The sequence below is a fragment of the Myxocyprinus asiaticus genome, chromosome 13, assembly GCF_019703515.2.
Source record: "Myxocyprinus asiaticus isolate MX2 ecotype Aquarium Trade chromosome 13, UBuf_Myxa_2, whole genome shotgun sequence".
NCBI classification, from domain to species: Eukaryota; Metazoa; Chordata; class Actinopteri; order Cypriniformes; family Catostomidae; genus Myxocyprinus; species Myxocyprinus asiaticus.
The window spans coordinates 24874665-24894261 of NC_059356.1; the positions used below are offsets into that span (position 1 = coordinate 24874665).

At 36.9% G+C, this 19597-nt stretch overlaps 1 protein-coding gene and 1 pseudogene across 8 annotated transcripts; one reads left to right on the forward strand and one right to left on the reverse strand.

The window, feature by feature from the left end:
* Positions 1-145: 145 nt before the first annotated feature.
* LOC127450945 (actin-related protein 2/3 complex subunit 1A-A-like) lies at positions 146-6098 on the reverse strand (annotated as a pseudogene).
* Positions 6099-6654: 556 nt separating this feature from the next.
* Positions 6655-19311, forward strand: LOC127450850 (cAMP-dependent protein kinase type I-alpha regulatory subunit). 8 transcript variants are annotated; one of them, XM_051715266.1, is made up of 11 exons: positions 6655-6760; positions 9630-9817; positions 9922-10089; positions 10202-10293; positions 10377-10438; positions 10521-10567; positions 11901-12059; positions 12215-12275; positions 13508-13629; positions 15324-15405; positions 16165-19311. In XM_051715266.1, exons 2-11 carry the CDS (start codon positions 9644-9646, stop codon positions 16335-16337), a joined length of 1140 nt encoding a protein of 379 aa, XP_051571226.1. In that variant the 5' UTR covers positions 6655-6760; positions 9630-9643; the 3' UTR covers positions 16338-19311. The 8 variants fall into 8 exon arrangements, with proteins under 8 accessions (XP_051571226.1, XP_051571225.1, XP_051571224.1 ...); XM_051715265.1 differs by having other exon boundaries at positions 6656-6760; positions 9635-9817; XM_051715264.1 differs by having other exon boundaries at positions 6665-6760; positions 9566-9817.
* Positions 19312-19597: the final 286 nt, after the last annotated feature.

Consider the following 19597-nt stretch of genomic DNA (forward strand, 5'->3'; position numbering starts at 1 on the left):
TCAACTTAAAACAACTTTGTTATACTGAGGGTTACAAAATAGAATGAGAAAACAAACAGGAAAACAAATGCTGTCACAGATAAGCAGTAACATTGTCAAGAAGAATTTAGGGTTGTTGTCTGCTCTCCCCAGATTCTATGGTTTTTCAGTGCTAAAAAGAAGATGAGAAATGAAAACACATTGAATAAATTATTAGTACAGGGAGGTGATTTCTTAGAGCATCTACAGAGTGGTAAAAGCAAATATGGATCTCCAAAAGCATTGTTTTTTTTATTACAATACACTACCTTGAAATCCCAAACAGCCATGGCACCATCTAAGTCAACGCTGCTGAATTTCTCTACTTTGGCCTTCACCCCCTCCAGAATACATGGTTGGCTTTGATTGAAACAAATTCATTTTAGCAAATTGCAGTGGGATTTGTTAAAAATGTTGCCTGAATGGAAAAAGTGCTAAAATACACAAGATTAAAAGCTTGTGTGTTTGCAGACATCAAGCCTCATGTGATACTGTTCTGGTGCCGACTGCCCAGCACAGTGTCTTCCTCTTCTGTAACAGCTTTTTTGTCCAGATTACGGAAAAGCTGCATAGCAGACATGTTGCCTTTGGAGGTCTGCTTGGGAATGTCCACTTTTTTTCATAAACTCCAAGATTCCAGGACCCTTATATGAGAACTGATAGAGGCAACTGTCGTGGCCCTACAGGATCCCAACCGAACATATGCACAAAAAAAATAAATGATTTGCAAATTTGCATTAAAATAATAATTATTATTTATCTATAACCAATATTTGAACTTACTGAAAATGTTTCAGAGCATATCTTGGATCAATGCTGGTTTGATCCTAAAGGGCTAGTTCACCCAAAAATTCTGTTATCATTTACCCAGCCCTCTTGTTGTTCAAACCCATTTGATTTTCTTTCTTCCATAGAACACAACAGAAGATGTTAGGCAGAATGTTAGCCCCCATTATGTGCCCTTCAAGTGGAGTCGGAAATATCATAATTACTAGTTCCGAGCACATGAATGACCCAGCGAAGTTGTATTAACGAGTGGGAAACTCTGAATTCTAGATGATACCTGAGTTTCCGAGTTGCGACATTAGAAGAGGTGTGTCCACATGAAAGATGATCGGAAGCAATAATTTTGCAAGGTTATTTAAATTTCAGTGCTTTATTTCAATAATATTATTATGTTATATGTGACAATCAACAAATGACTGACCCTTCGCAATTTGTTTTAAGGTAATTCATTGGTAACTGGTTAGACAGCATGCATTAATACATCATGCAGGTTGTGCAAAAGTGTTGCAGGTGTGTTCAATTATTCTTATCCCCTAGTACAACAGAAAAAAAAGGCTTTTGCCATCAGTAATTGTGACTTGAAGGGAGCATTAGTCACCATTCAGTTTCACTGCATCTTTTATACCATACAATGAAAGTGAATTTTGATGGAGGCTGTCAGTCCCTTACATTCTGTCTAACATCTCCATTTGTGTTCCATGGAAGAAAGAAAGTCAGATGGGTTTGGAACAACATGGGGGTGTGTAAAAGACGAAATAATTAACATTTTGGGTGACCATTGCCTTTAAAACTGAGCAGATCTTTTGCAGGGTATGGTGCTATGGATTTTTACAGTAAGTAAGCTGATAAACCTTGGAGGCCAAGGATTTGATTAAGCTCTGATAACAAGGATATATCTCAGTGTGAAATGGAGCTATAAGAGATCCTTACCACAGCTACAATCTCAGTCTCACTGACATAGACCACACTCAGCAAAGGCAGATGTCCTGTTGTCAGCTGAGGAACCCTGCAATCCAAAAAATGTCATTTGTAGGCAATCTAAAAGAGATTGGTAAAGGTCATATTGTGGATTTTATTACTTTCAGTAAATGTGGAAGACTCCCAGAGAGCAGACACTAATGACTTTTTAAAGGAATAGTTCAGGCAAAAATGAAAACTTCTGACATCATTTACCCATTCCATCCCAGATGTGTATGACTTTCTTTCTTCTGCAGAACACAAACGAAGAGTTTTAGAAGAATATTTCAGATCTGTAGGTGCATACAATTCAAGTGAACGGTAACTAAAACCTTGAAGCTCCAAAATGCACAAAAAGGCTGCATAAAAGAAATCCATAAGACTCCAGTGGTTAAATCCATGTCTTCAGAAGTGATATGGTAAATGTGGGTGAGAAACAGATCAATATATAAGTCCTTTTTTACTATAAATGATCCTCCCTGCCCAGTAGTTGGCAATATGCACTAAGAATACAAGAGTCACCAAAAACAAAATAAGAAGAATATGAAAGTGAAAGTGGAGATTTATAGAAAAAGGACTTAAATATTGATCTGATTCTCACCCACACCTATCATATTGCTTCTGAAGACATGGATTTAACCACTGGAGTCGTATTGATTACTTTTATGATGTCTTTATGTGCTTTTGGCACTTCAAGATTTGTATACCCATTCACCTGCATTGTGAGGACCTACAGAGCTGAAATATTCTTCTAAATATCTTTAATTGTTCTGCAGACGAAAGAAATTCATACACATCTGGAATGGCATGAGGGTGAGTAAATGATAAGATCATTTTCCTTTTTGGGTAACTATTTCTTTAATAGGCACATAATTCAACGTTAAATTATTCAGGTTTGATTTTTCTTTCTGTGTATACAGTATGTGACCTTGGAGATTTATGAGGTTAATGTATGTTGTCAATGCTGGTAATTACTCTTTTCCCTGACTGGCATCTGCAACACTGATGGCGCTGTTGTGGCTAACCCAGGCTAGAGTGTCTCCAGATGGAGAGAAACAGACACTGTGCACCCAGCCACCACACTCTTTATGCTCCAGAAGCACCTCCCCAAAGGGCATTTTGGCTCCCCAGGGTGTTGGTCCAGGCCTGTCCTCAGAGTCCTTGATATATGCAGAAAAGATTCTAACAAAAAAATCAAGATGTGTTACAAAAAGTAAGGGTTCTAAAAGTTACAATGTGCTGCATTTAAATTAAATGTTAAAACCTGCAGTGGAGATCAGCTGAGCCGGCTGCCAGCAACATGTAGTTGGGATGCCAGTCTAGACTCAGAACTGTTGAGTTAATGTTTTTTTTTTTTTTTTATATGCTTACTCAGCCACCTATAAAATCAATGATAAACAGTGTGTGAACAGAGTTTGCACAAGAGAACTGTGCCAAAGCTACATAAAGTAGTTAATAGGCATATGTTTATATTTGCTAGTAATGTGCAGACAAGGACACAGACAGAGAAAAAGACAACAGCACAGGTGTTAAACAAGCATCTGTGTTATGATCAAGAATAGATATCAAAAGAAGGGTCCCTGACATGATTCATTAAAGGGGTCATGACATGAGGAATACAAATTTCCTTGGTCTTTTAACATATGAGAGGTCAGTTCAGAACTCAAAACTTCCTCCTCACTGCAAAAAGAGCATTTGTTGAAACCAAGCTGCCAAAACGACCCATTCTCTACTTCTTCCACATTGTGATGTCACACTGTTGTAGAAATTTGCATCTAACCACTTCCATAACAACATATCAACACCTACTTTACCTTATCACTTCCTTAGCCCCTCCCAGCAGCGGTGAGCAGTCAGATGGCAAGTAGAGAGCAGGTCAGTCAAGAGCAGAGAGCCAATCATAACAATGGGCGTTTACTGTCAAGTCTTAAAGGAGAAGCAGCACCAAAACAAAGCGTTTCTGACAGAGGGTCAGAATGAGGGTGGAAAATGCCATGTTTTACAAATACATGACTTGTGCAAAAAAACATTACTAACATTATAAGTGAACCTCAAGGAACATATTCAAATAATAAAAAAGGCATAAGGCATGTCATGACCCCTTTAATACTACAGACCTCACTCCACATTTCTAGTGATTGAACCGGAGGCAATATCAACAGTGATTTGAATACCTCTTTCTTGACTCTTTATTTAAGCTAATAATAAAAGTTCAAGGGGTCGCTCATCCCATAATAAAAATTATTTCATGATTTACTCATCCTCATTTGATCTATATGGCTTTCTTTTTTCTGTGAAACACAGAAGTCAATGTTAAGCTAATGTACGGATGTTAGGCAAAACTACAGCCTAAGTCACCAAAGGATTCACGTTCATTGCATCTTTTTTCCATGCAATGAACGTGAATCCTTTCATGTTCCACGGAAGAAAGACAGTCATTAGATTTAAGAACAACATGAAAGTGAGTAAATTGTGACAGAATTTTTTGGGTTTACTATCCCTTTAAGACAGTTTTGCAATTTGCACAAATAGAAAATAACTGTATTGATTTTTGACTTAACTGGAAGCCTCTTGCTAAATTAAACATGCAATGTGGTGATATCATTTGATAATAATGTAGCATACTGTACCTATTTGAAGTTTATCATTGGATGCTGCATATTGTTTCACATAATATTTTTATAGTATGCAGTATACACAGAATGTACTTTGCATTATGCAGTAAGCACTATATTAGTATCCCATGTGGAATGTAAACATTGAAATGTGGGAGTCTCACCAATCCGTGTATCATTCGTTCATTTCATATTCAGTTATGATACACGGATTTCCCATGGCTATTTTTCCAATTTTTCAATTTTAACTTGAGCATTAAATCTAAATTGTTTTTTAATCTTGGTTTTGTAAACAAATAATGAAATAACAAGTCGTTTTTTTGTTTTTGCGATTTTGAATTTCCAACTGAATATGAAATGAACGAATGATACACAGATTCTCACAAGTCATTCTCCTTCTCAAAGTAGCACACAGAAATATGTTTGGCCCCACTTCCAAGAGCAAACTTGTTCTCAAGAGGTGACCACTTGACCCATGTGGCAGCTCTATTAAAGCAGACTAGCACCAAGGCTGACTTCCAGACCCCATCCTTATGTGTCCACACATAGGCATTCCTATCTGAGGCACATGTCACTATACAGTTGGACTCTGGGGCCCAATCAATCCCTATAAATGAAATCAACAATAATATTTGTGTTGTTCATTTATCATGATTGATGACTTCATCTATAATACATTTGAGGTTCCAGTTTCAGTAAATGGCAAACTGAAATCTTATTAAAGTTATTAATGAATGCCAGTTAGAATGTGGTATAAGATGTAAACACATTTTTGTTTATTTACAATGCAGATCATGCCTTTCTTTGGAGAGCTGAGATAATGTTTGCACAGTTTACACAGTAAGCACTGTATCAGTAAGTTGACTAACATGACTAATATGGCAGCTATTTCCTTTTGTCTTACCAGTGATTCGGCCTCTATGTTTTGTAAGTTCATGAATCTTGATCCATTCTTTTCCATTTTTTTCTGTAAATATTTACAACATTGCTGTTGGGACTGATGGCAATTTCTAAGAGGAAAATTACATTTCTTGGATTTCGATTGATTTTACATATAGAAAATATATAAGTGTTGTGTTGCGGTTATACAGGAATTCTTCTGGAAAGAAGAATTCCTCTGAGTAGACCAACAAATGGTCAAATTAAATATTTATCTTTGTGCTTCTAATTAGCATGCTAACCGATTATCCAACTATGCTTACATGCATTCCCTATGGTTCAATTATCAATTAAGATATAAGGTTGGCAACTGTCATGTATTATCAGGGATGTACCACATTTTGGCCAAACTGCAAAACGTCCTGTGTAGAAGTGCTCACAAAATGCTCAAGTGTCTTGTATTCGTGTACCTCATGTAATTATATAAATGTTGAATTTAGTGCTAAATGGTAAGTGTATTTGTTAATACTATATTTACTGACTATTTTTACATGATCAGCCACAACAGGAATTAATAAGACACTTCAGACCAGGCTTTACAAACAACACAGGTGTCCCTGTGAATTTTAGTAACGTCCTGCCAAAGAGAATATTTTTGTTTGATGGCAGCAGGTTATCTTTCTCTTAAAAGTCTGAAAAGCTAAGCTATTTTCTGACATTTCGACCAAAGAGATAATCAGAATCAGAAGATTCTATTTACAATATTACTTTTTTTCGGTCCCCATTACACGAGACATATTAATACTATATTAGACCTTCTTCACAGTAGCGCCGTGCCGCCATCTTTGTTTTTTTAACGGGAATGAAAACGAGGCTGTGTGGGATAGACTTACAGTCTCTTCAATGGCACGTACAGTATAAAGCTACTAGATCCCATCAGATTTTCCACAACTCATCATGTCTGTTTTTGTCTACTGAAAGATATTTTTCAATGTTTTGTCCGCAGAACGATCCAAAAACACTATAAAATGCAGTACAGCTCACTACGGCGCTTCTGTGAATAAAGTATATTGTGTATTAGTGAGGGGAACATCCCTGACTATAAGGACAACCCAGTGCTTGGGTTTATGTATAGACCCATTAACCTTTTCAGTTGTCATCAATATCCACTGACAAACCACAGATGGGCAAGGAGTACTGTCCGTTTGCATTCAAATGTCATGGCAGGAGGACTCTAAAATGTTATTTCAATATGTAGCACTTTCTGTGCAGCAGAATGTAATAAATGACTTGGTTCACAACCTCTCCTCCATAAACAAAAACAAGCCCTTGGCCTTTAAGGTTGTTAGGAGTAACGGGCTTCCCAGATCGAGGCGCTTTGACGTCATTCTTTGTTTGTGATTGGCCATAACCTTTTCCGGTGAGGCATCCATCCATCCGAGGACTGTGGGAAAGCCAGTGTTACGGAGTAAAACAACGTCGACAAACTCATCAAAACGACTCAGGTATGAATATCAATAGCACAACTCTCCGCTCGCACTGTTTATGATATCGATGTGTGAGCTGACGGGTCTATAGAGAGCTCGCAGTAATGCCGTCGGCTTCCGTTGTTGTGATAATGTCGCTTGCAAGATGGCGTTTTTACTGCTTGACAAAACTGCTTACAGACACCACAAAGCTAGAAGAGACTGCTGGATTACCCTGCTTTATGTTTAAATACGTGTAAAGAGCCATTACTTGCGCTAAAATGTTATTTTAACATATCTAAGTAACATTAGATTGAGAGATGCCTTTGGGCAAACTGCGAATGCAATGTATGTTCTCAGGGGCCACATCACGCCTGTCAACACGCAACACAGGCCCATATTATGTGATTATTGAGAAAATAACAATATTTTATATCCCTAAGTTGCTGATTCGCATAGACACTGGTTCTGATTAACTGGCTATTTTGTAAATATGTTCATACTGTTAACTATTATTTAGTTTTTATTTTAGTTTTAGTATTTTATGGGTGCCAAAGCTAAAGCATTTACTGGTGTAATTTAAAAAGTCTAACATCATTACATTTCTCAGGGCAGTGTTGTGTTACCTCTATCTAGTGGCAATTTCATGTTTAATCAAGGTCGATTGTCAGTGTTTAAAATGTTATAACATAGGGTGAAGATGGGTAATGTTGGACAGTTAAGCTCGACCCCTATTTATCATATGTATTTCCTTAAATGGTAAAAATCATTACTAAACTAATCTTTGAGAAGCAAACAGATAACTTTTAGAGGTTTTAAATGGATGATTTTACATCGGGATGTGGGAGCAGTGCTAAAGAAAATGACAGAAATTTGAGGCAAATATTTTAAAGGTGATAAAGTAAAAGTTGACTTAATATTTGTAAATGTTACATATTATGATTTATGATGTGAAAGTGTACAAGTAAAAATTAAAATGAATTTCAAATAATTTGTAGATATTTTCTATAGAATAATTTTTCCTCTGTCTCACTTTACTAATACTGCCTGGAGAAAAACAAACAAACAAACAAACTGGGATTTGGTCAGAAGAGGGTTTCCGAAGGTTGTTCTTCCCAGTCTCGAGTATTTCTTAATTTTTGCTTTTGACTAAGGTAGGAGACATCTTAAGCTTTCTATAAAGGTATAATGTCAGGTTCTGTGGCATCTGGATCAAGTGACAAAAGCGTCCCTGTTTGCCCATATTCACCCTACTATGTATAAAAAAAACAAAAAAAAACTAAACTAACCTAGGTCATTTTTATTTTTATTTTAGTTAGTTTGTGAGTTATGAAAAAAGTATTTTAGTTTCAGTTTTTTCCAATCATTTCAGTTTTTATTTTTATTTCAGTTAACAGAAATGTTTTTGTTTAGTTTTCAGTTTTGTTTTTGTTAACGATGATATCACCATTTATAAGCACTGGCAGATGTTTGTTTTATTTTTTATTTTGGTTATGATTACCCGATCACTTGGATATATTTACAACAGGGTTCCCACAGAAATTTTTAAATAAGGATTTTCAGGTCTGGAAAAGTTATAAAAATTAACAAGATCTTAGAAAGCTTTGGAAAAGTCTGCCTTATTTAGCATCATTAATCTACTCGTAAATCTAAAACTTTTTTATATTTGCAATTTTTTAATTATTTAGTGTAAATTTATAGCAAAATACTTGTATTATATTACCCTGGAAATAGTTTAAAGAGCACCTATTATGGTTTTTCAAATATTACCTTTCATGTAGTGTGTTATATAGCTGTTTGTGAATGTAAAAAAGTCTGCAAAGTTTCAAAAATCAAAGTGCACGACAAAAGGAGTTATTGACTCCCAAAAGAAAGAACCGATTCTGAACACCTGAAATGAGTCTTTAGTAATTCCAGACTTATTTCCTGTACTAACCTACATAATTTGGTAACAAAAAACCTGCCTCTGGTCTTCATTGGCTGCTCGCGGACCGCTTTGACCCGCCCTCAAACACTACACTAAGCGGTAGACCAATCACAACAGACTGGGACATCTGACCAATCAGAGCAGAGTAGGCTCTCTGAAAGGAGGAGTTTAGAATGAATCCTTTAGAACGGATCATTGAAGGAGTCGTTTGATACACGGGGAAAAAAAGGTAACGCTGCAATTTAAATTATGAGCAAATTAAAGTGTTTTTTGACCTTGGATGCATGTAAATCTATTGTATGAGACCTTTAAAACAAAATTAGGCACACTTAAAAATCATAATAGGTGCTCTTTAAAAAAATCATTTACCGCAGATGCGAAAAGGTTTCTAATACAGCTGCTTGGAGAGTGAGAGTAAATTTGCCACCATCTCTCTTCTGACGGTCTTAATCCATCGCTCTCTAATTTTTTCTCCATTTGGAAAGTTGTGGAAACGTTGTAGTGGCAATTTCTTTTGATGTTGGAGCAAATGTGTAAGCAAAAATTATATTTGGCGTAGTCACCTGTTCACTCACATTAACCGCTATCTAAGTTTACCCTGCAATTGTTTACTTCCGTGTTCAAAAACTCAGAAGTGTGAAAGCCATTTGGATTACTCTGTTCTAAAATATTTTATCGGCTGAAAATTGCTCTTACCTTTAGTCAGGAAGACATTACTTTACAGAATGCTTTTTTAAATTTTTTAAAATTTTTTGCATTTCCTTCCAAATTGTGTAAATGCCACAGATTCTTTTTGTATTTCATATGAAATTAGAAATTAAAACCAACCTACTCTAAGAAGCAAAGTGATAGTTTTCAAAGTTTGTTTACAAGTTCCTGCCTCTAAAGATGTTGTGCTTGTTTTGGTGGGGAGGTAGAGCTTGATTTTGCTTCTTCCAGATTCTTTGCGTTTCATGAGCTGATGTGAGTTGCATGTGCCAGATCAGCAGGTCATCATGGCGTCCAGCAGTACGAGCAGTGAAGAGGAGAGGAGTTTGCGGGAGTGTGAGCGCTACGTGCAGAAGCACAACATCCAGCAGCTGCTGAAGGATTGTATTGTGCAGCTGTGCACCTCCAGGCCTGACAGGCCCATGGCTTTCCTCAGAGAGTACTTCGAAAGGCTTGAGAAGGTCGGTCAGGGAAACGACTTGCAACAAAATTCTAGGGCTCAATTTTCATTACGAATATTCTTATATGTAAGTTTCAATGGTATTAACAGTGTTTGTCTCATCAGGAGGAAGCTAAACAGATCATCAGCCAGCAGAAGTCGAGCTCTCGTTCAGACTCCCGTGAAGATGAGGTCTCTCCTCCCATGAACCCTGTGGTTAAGGGCCGGCGGCGCCGTGGTGCCATCAGCGCAGAGGTCTACACTGAAGAAGATGCTGCTTCCTATGTCAGAAAGGTAATTCTTACTGAATTTCATACAAAAATCATGTTGTTGGCATGCTTAATTTTACTTTAAATACATTTATTAAAGTTTATGTAATATATGGCTTTTTCCTGTTGATTCACAGGTCATTCCTAAAGACTATAAAACAATGGCTGCCCTTGCTAAAGCGATAGAGAAAAATGTGCTTTTTGCCCATCTCGATGACAATGAGAGAAGGTAACCTATGTTTTGAAATTATTCAGAGTTATTTTTCAGTTTGCCTCTTGTATGTTTATTATAAAATATTTTACTCTTCACAGTGATATATTTGATGCCATGTTCTCAGTCACCTACATTGCAGGAGAGACTGTCATTCAGCAAGGTAAGGCTTCATTTGGAGAAGCTGAATTTGTGATTCCTTCTGAAAAATTATTTAGACTAATGCATTTTATTTATCATTTCAGGGGATGAGGGTGATAACTTTTATGTTATCGACCAAGGTGAAATGGATGTAAGTGGATGATGAATCAGATAAATCATTACAGTAGGGCTGGACGATATATAACAATTATTTTATCGATAATCGCCTTAAATATCGCTATACCATTACACCGTCAACCCCCCTGCCGAGGGTCGGTGAATATTTTTGCTTTATTGATTTTGCTTTAAAAATGTAATTCATTTATTGAAACACAAAAAGCATAAACAAAAGACATTTCTAAATTCAAATTGCACTTTAAGCGAAAAAGCAAAAAAAATCTTATTTAACCACCTTATTTTAACATTCACCGTCTCCAGTGGCTCCATTTGCCATCACGCATGTATCCGTCAACGACACCAGGTGAAAAATTACTAATAGCCTACAGATTAAGAACTAAAGACAATTATTAATGTAAAAAAAAAAAAAAAAGAATAATAATGATAATAAAGCCCAATAAATTCCATTGTGTTTCCAAAATGATGCTGCCAAATGTGTTTTCTTATCGAATGTGTTTGTATTGCGTTTTGGTAATACAGTTAATGCTGCCTAAAGAAAATAAAATAAAACTCAATTTTAGGTTCAAGGTTAATGTGTCTTGCATTATTTATGATTTAATCACTTTCGTCTTTGTTTATTTAATACAAAGATATATATTACTGAACCTGCAGAGTTGCGTTCACAGTGTATGCCAACCAAGTGGAAATAAAGCTAACTAAACTCACAGCACCTCCTGAGATGATCAGAGATCATTTGCAGTTTTCAGATGAATGAAAAGAGAAAAAAAGAATGAAAAATCTTTACATGCGCTTGTTCCATGAGACAGGCTCCTGCTGCATGCCTCTGAACAAACAGCGCATCAGGGCATTGACAGCTTTTCTTTTGTCTGTTCTTAAAAATATAATAAAGTGTGTTTCTTCAAGCGCATGTCTTTGTGACTAACAGCATTTCTTGTCATGTGTCACTCTGAGACGTCTAACAGGTCGCCCGCCTGTTGTGGGTAGATGAGCAAAATTACCCGCGCATGAAACACATTTGGACGAGGAGCTTGTGAACTGGATTCAGCCTTGTCACATTTTGCGGGTGGCAGATGCTAGTTTCACACCCTTGGCTACTGTTTAATATATTTGGCGACTTCCCAGATCCATGGTTTTGCCATTTCCCGATATTGTCGATCATCGTCTGTCAATAAGTGTTGCAGTCGGCATCGGGATCTTTGTAAGACATTGTCGATATCAGATAACATTGTCCTATCACCCAGCCCTAAATTACAGTAATTCAGTTTGCGGGACATTTGACTTGTATATTAATTCATATTTGAAATGATAATGATCAGAATGTTCATGATGATTGTTGTTTTCGTTAGGTGTATGTCAACAATGAGTGGGTGACCAGTATTGGAGAGGGTGGCAGTTTTGGTGAACTGGCTTTAATCTACGGCACTCCCAGAGCAGCCACTGTTAGAGCAAAGACCAATGTCAAGCTGTGGGGGATCGATAGAGACAGCTACAGGAGAATACTCATGGTTGGTATACTCTAAACTGACTTACACATGTCATGCCATTATTATAATAAGAGTGATTATACTATGATCTAAGCAGCTCTTACACGTTTGACAAGGAACAAATTTTTTAACAAATGCAGAATATTTTTTTGCTGAACCATGATTTTCTATTTTAGGGAAGCACTCTGAGAAAGAGAAAAATGTATGAAGAATTCCTTAGCAAGGTCTCCATTTTGGGTAAGTTTTATAATAATGCACTTTAACATGTCTGTTTGGATAGTAAACAATCAAAGTCCTAGGGCCGGTTGCACCAGCTGGACGAACACCCGGTTGTAAGGTTAGGCTGGACATAAAATGCGCTTTAAGTCTTTCGTAGAATTTATACTTGTTGCACTATCTAGGCGTAGTGCTATGTTTAAGACTAAATCTTACGCCTAATCAAAGGTAGGTGTAAAGTGAAAAGTCTTGATTTGTTTCCAGTGACAATAAAAACTAAATAAAAACATTGATACAATGGCATGACTAATATACAGGCTACAATAAATAAAGAATAACGAGAGACCGCACCAATCTTATATATATGGGGATAGAGAGCTCATTGAAAGATTTCGTTTTAGCAGGGCTGAATTGTTAGAATTAATTATTTATTGATTTAATTTTGTTTTGTTTATTCAGGGATTTACAGTATATTTATCTAGATTAATGGGGTTTATAGGATTATTTAGATGTTCATAAAAACACAGTCATGCTCGATTGTGTAGCTGGCCCTTCACTGTAATAGCTGGATTGCTAAGGCAAGTTTCCATTTCTCGAGCTCAAGCTTCTCCTTTTCCACCCTTAACTTCTCCATCTCCACTCTCATAATTTCTTTCTCCAGTAACACAGATTGGAGATCCGCATCTCTTGTCCTTCGAGCAGGTGCAGTTGCCATGTTTTTCGGAGCTGTCCGCGGTGCTAAAGGCGGCTTGGGATTCTCTGCAAGAGATTCAGCTAAGCAGCTTCATTAAAATAAAACTTGCTTCATAAATTTGCGTAGGCTACTCCATACACCCAGTGTAAACAGGTTTATTACTATTTATTAGCCTACTATTTTTAAGAGGCAATGTTACCTTCATGACTGGTGTCTTACGTCATTTTTAATCTGTTCAGCAGTAAATTTAAGTTTGTAACCATAGCAACGTGAATGCCGTGGCAACTATCACTGTGTTAGAATGTGTCAGTGTGGATGCACATCGTCTACACTGGGCGTAGCTGTGCCTAGTCGTAGTTTTAGATGGTGCAACAGGTGTAAATATTTATCACAAGGCTGGACGTAGCTAAGCCTGGCATAAGGCTTACGCCCAAATTTTTTACATCCAGCTGGTGCAACCGGCCCCTAGTTTTTATTCTTTCCATTTTGCAGCATTTAATTCTGGCTAATGTAATTAAATGTGACCTATAAACAACCTGTGCTAAAATATTGTGAGCAGAATCCCTGGATAAATGGGAACGGTTGACTGTTGCCGACGCCCTTGAGACAGTCCAGTTTGAGGATGGCCAGAAGATTGTTGTGCAGGGTCAGCCTGGAGATGAATTTTTTATTATCCTTGAGGTAGGTTTGCTTGTTGATATAGCCGCTCACTTTTACACTGCTACTGACAATAATAAACACTCTTAAGTAAATAATATGTACTGAAGCAACTATATTTGATTGATTCGGTCTTTAAGGGTGTGGGAGAAGGTGAACAGGCTGGTCACGATTATGTGACTGGGATTGATCGATGACCTAGAGAGACTGGTTAACTGTTCAATGCCCTACAAAGGGCCTTTATTTTCCAAGACAGAGAAATCTTAAATGGTTTCGGTGTGTATGTGTAGAATTGGGTGTTCAATAGAAACAGAACAGAACAAACGAAACCCACAAATCAACAAACATAGCGTTTAAATGAATTAAATGCCCATTATGAATGTCACATTTCCATAGAAATACAAGCAGTAGGGGGCCTGGGTAGCTCAGCGGGTATTGACGCTGACTACCACCCCTGGAGTTGTGAGTTCGGATCCAGGGTGTGCTGAGTGTCTCCAGCCAGGTCTCCTAAGCAACCAAATTGGCCCGGTTGCTAGGGAGGGTAGAGTCACATGGGGTAACCTCGTCGTGGTCGTTATAATGTGGTTCTCGCTCTTGGTGGGGCGTGTGGTGAGTTGTGTGTAGATGCCACGGATAATAGCGTGAAGGCTCCACACACGCTATGTCTCCGTGGTAACGTGCTCAACAAGCCACATGATGAGATGCACGGATTGACGTCTCAGACAGGAGGCAGCTGAGATTCATCCTCTGCCACCTGGATTGAGGCGAGTCACTACACCACCACGAGGACTCAGAGCGCATTGGGAATTGGGCATTCCAAATTGGGGAGAAAAAAAAAGAAAGAAATATAAGCAGTAAATGTCAAATGTACGTAAATTTAATTTCATGAAAAGAAACTCAAATCAAAAAGAGAAGCAATTTAAGCTAATAAATCCATACATCATGTCCATCAATCTAATAAGCAAATTCACCCCCTCAATCAACAACCTCCTTATCAATGATATAAACAAATCAAATTAATATCAAATGTCAGGTAGCAATGCTACAATCATGTCTTTCATAATCACAATGACATCAAACACAATAAATGAGATCTGATTCAATTTGCACAGACTTCTTGCATTACCTCTAAAATGAGCAAGAACAGCGAACAACCACAACAACTTGATGCATGCCATAACGATCAAGCACATTTCTTCTAATGAATGAATTAACTGGAAAATACATCAGTATATATCACAATCTTTATCCGAAAGAAAGCATGACTGCACACAATAAATTCCAAATTACTCACGTTAACTTCAAAGACGCATATCAAGGAAAAAGGAAGAATGGCTTCCACGCTGTGCAGCAAACTCCATTCAAATGAGCTTGAGCGTGAACGGGTGCCCTTCCATCTCCTATATCCGGCAAGCGCCAAATACATGCAAGAAATCACATCTACCTGAAATAAACCTTACAACTAAATATAAACCGTAAAACAAATCATGTATCTTGTTTTATAAGCCCAAGAAAAAGAAAACAAATTAGCCATCCAGAATATATACTGTATATAGAGTTAAGGATGTGTCTTTTGGCATGTACAATTAAAAACGATGTAATATTAAACAATTATAAGGTCATTAATGCTAAAAATTTTAATAGAAGGTGGCTGTCCAAAAAACATCAGAGAGATATCAAGGGAGAACAGATATATTGATATAGATTTGTGTCCTCAGGGGTCTGCAGCAGTCCTGCAGCGACGGTCGGAGAATGAGGAGTTTGTGGAGGTTGGAAGACTCGCACCCTCTGACTACTTTGGTAAATGTGTTTCTCTTTACTTTCTGAAAAATAGTTTATGTATAAATGAATGGCAGATCCCCCAGAAATTACTGGACTGGTTATTGACTGACATCACAATAATGTAATTTACATTTGACATGTCTTCATTAAGCAGACACTATTGTCCTACTTACAAATGAGAAATGCAGTTTAATCACATATTGACTCATATGCCTGAAACATGCACTATGCAAATATGTGAACTCAGATGCTTCTAGCTATGCAAGCTTGATTTTGTGTGTCGTTGCGGTGTGAAATATGCCAGGTACAGAAGTATGCGTTGCATTCTCTGCGTTGCCGCTAGGGGCGCTATAGCAAACAATAGTGTGAACTGGCCACTTCTACAGGGAGTTTTAAAAAAAAATGTTTTTACGTCAACTACTATAATGCCGGAGCAATAAACATTGCTAAGCAAGTAAGTTAAAATCAATGCATTTATAGCAACTCACCTGAATAAAACAAATCTGGTTTTATTACGCAAACTTTTGAAGGTTACTCTGTATCACCGCTTTGAGTACTGAGGTTTGTTATCGCAACATTGACGCAAAAATGCTTCGTGAATATGTTCAGCCGGACTGTCCATTGGTAATGCATTGCCCAAGTGCTCGGGTTTGCATTTGTAGACTTGCGTAAAGTATGTTTCTGGCAAGTGTTTTCTTATGTTCAGCTTGTCCTTTGTTGTGTTTATTTCTCTTTTTTTTTTTTTCTTTTCTGATTTACCTCCATATGTTTCAACAGGTGAGATTGCCCTGCTCATGAACCGCCCTCGTGCTGCCACAGTGGTTGCTCGTGGTCCGCTAAAGTGTGTCAAACTTGACCGTCCCCGGTTCGAACGTGTGCTTGGTCCCTGCTCAGATATCCTGAAGAGAAACATACAGCAGTACAACAGCTTTGTGTCTCTGTCCGTCTGAGATGCATTAGGCTCTTTCCTCCTCTATTGCAGGGTCCACCAATGCAAATCCGCTTTATTTTCATACTTTTCTTTATTTACTTTTCCAACACCCAGGTGCCCATTCACTTCAGTGTTCTCTTTCTGTCTGTTTTTGGATTTGTGCTGCACCCTGTCACGTTTGTATCAATCATAGATTTACCATAAGGCTGATTGTTAGTTTTGCCTGAGAAATGAGCCAATTATTGTGCCACAGATGCCTGTCACGTGAACATAACTAAAATTGATCAGAATTTTCTCTTGCCTCCAAATTGCTCTATAAGTTTCTCTGTAACAGTGTTTAGAATGGAAGGAAAACTTTGGCAAGACTGACAGTTGTGTAGTGTATCTACTCAGTATGTTATGATGTATTTTAATTGAGCCATTGAAGCGTTTCAGATTCAGTTTTCCTTCATTAATTTCCAGCATTTGAATATAGGGAAGCCAAAGGCAAATCCATGTGTGTTATGTTGTTTTCTTGAGGGTACTGAAGTTTAAATGTCACCGTGTTTATCATGGTCATCAGCTTTGCTCTTTTATTGTTATAGCTGCACATATAGTGTATGTAAATGATTATATATTAGAAGTAAATGACCATAACCATATTGTTTTGCACAGTTTGATATCTATATATACACATATATAAAGAACTCTTTATATGTGCCTGCTGTTTTTCCATTGTGGCATTTGATCCCATTGCATTGGGGGAACAAGCCTTTTTTTCATACTCAGTTGGACGTCTGCTTTTCCTTCATCCTCCATGTTACATGGACTCTTATGTAGAGCAGACCAGGATTAGTCAAATCCCCATTTGAAGTTACACTTTTTTTCACATTTCCTTCTTTCTGAAATGCCCTCTGCTGCAAATGCATTTGTTTGTGTCCCCCACAAAGGTAATGTTATTTTAATTAATTATTTTGTTTGGTCAAAGAAATTATGGTGGAAATTAGTACGGAAAAGTCTAATTGTTGATAAAGTTGTTTAATAGTTAATATCGGGAGAGTTAAAGAAATGTAACCGTTGTTGTTAATGGAGTATTTTTTATACTTGTCTGTAAAAACTGAGCTGGTGATACTTTGTGACTGACTGAGAATGTGAGTATCCTCTTTTTACGCAACAGGAAGTGGCTACTTGGTGACCTCCTTGGCCCACAGAGATTTTTCCCATTAGCTTCTCTCTCTCTCTCTCTCTCTCTGAGATTGCATGTAAACGTCTTTGAAATCCCAAATGTTGTTCTTTCTCATTTGTTTGCTGAAAAACTAAACCACATCCAAGTATGTGGATAATTGGGAAGGGCTAAGAATTTGCTAATTGTTTTCAAATTTTAAATGTCCTTTTTTTTTTTTTTTTTTTATTAGATAATTTATGCTACTCATAATTAAATCAAAGTCTTAAAACAGGGACAGTATTTACCGCTTGTGTTAAGTTCATGGTGTCTGTGTGGCATTAGGTTTGGGATCCATACAATATTATGAAATAGATTGGCGATCCACTGCTGCCACCACCTTAATCTCTTATCAGATATTGGTCTTTATGGATAGGGTTTTCTGAGCTGTGTACAGTTTTATTGGGTGATACAATATAGTGTTAACAGTTGCTAAATTTAGATTTTAATTGTCACACTTGTTTTATTTTGAATGAATTGATTTGTATTTTAACTTTGATTTTTTTTTCCATACGTGTTTGTTATACAGACATGTAGTATACAGATACACAGCTCCTTTATACCGCAGACTCATGTTATTGCAAGTGCCAGATTTATTGTTTTGATTTTGCTTTCCCCCTAATATATTCATAACTGTTCTGTCAGCTTGAGACCTGTATTACTTTTAAACTTCAATATTTTATTTCATCCTTATATGGTCTCCATAAGAGTGTAATTGATTAGTAGACACAGAGTTATTTATTCAGATGTAAAGCTCCAGTAATCTGGGGTGTGCCCAGAACTTTCCCAAAATTGCTTTGAATATTAAAGCAAGAGACCAGTGAATTTTGTTGAAATTTTGTTTCTCCTGTTGTCATTCCATAACACTTGAATTGGCATGTCAGTGCAACTGTCTAAAATAAGATTTTTACTTACATGCTCATTCACAGATTTCTGCCACTCTAATTCCAAGATTTTATTTGAAATTCAGAATCAGTAAAATCGTGGTGCTGTAGCTTCAAAACCACAGAATTTGCTACCCTTAATTGCAGGGGATGTAAAATTTCAAATACGATATAGCCTTTTGATTAACTGTTCCACTGTATTTTCAAGTGGCTTATGCCTTATGATGGGGTGGAATAAATGAACATGTTTAATTGTTTATAATGAGTTGTCCTCATATTGTAAATTGTGACACCATTTGATTTAATTGCTTAATAGTGTACTGATTATAGCTTGTGCACTGTTCAATTAACTTTATTTTTTGGCTGTGCAGAATTTATGTTGCAGTTTTAGTCAACTAAATGGAACCATCAATCTTTTCCCATTGTCTTTTGTTCTGTGAAAAGATTTAATGGTTTTGTACCACCACAATTGCAATGTTCTCTTCATTTTATGATTTTCAACAACTTCAGGCCCTGTATCTTCAAGAACATTCAGTGGTACTTTGGAAAGGTGTTTGTATTAGCCCTCATACTTTTTTGTAGCTTGCTTTTCATTCCCTGTGACTTCCGGTGGCGTTTTCTTCTGAAGTTTTCAGTAAAATGATGTTATAGTATTTACAGGGGTATTTATATATTTGGTCGTAAGCTTTATCATCAGGGCTTAGAGTCTCCAATTCACATGTTCTTCAGCTGTTCGGTTTGTCAAACCCTCAGCACAGAGAGGTATAAAACGTCAGAGGACCATTTTTCTATTATTCTTTTTCTATAACTGTATACGGTTTGATTTCATTGGATGTGCTCAAGTTGTAACCCTTTTGGTATAGATTGTCCCAATGGCAGGTCAAGCAATAAAATGATTAATTCTTGAATATGTAAGTCTGCTTTATTTCCTGTGTTTGCCTTTGGGAATATAAGTTTATGGAACAGAGGTAAATTAAACTCATATTTTCTCACATCAAGATATTAACATGATGTTTAATGTTTTTTATTGTTTATTCTACACGATTGATTTAAAAAGCTAAGAAAGCTATAAAAGCTAATAAACAAATTATATAAATTACATTTGACTTTTTAACAATTATATTTGCATTCCTTAAAGACACATTGCCAAATGTTTGCACCTGTCTAACTTTTTTTGCTTCCTTTTTGACACAT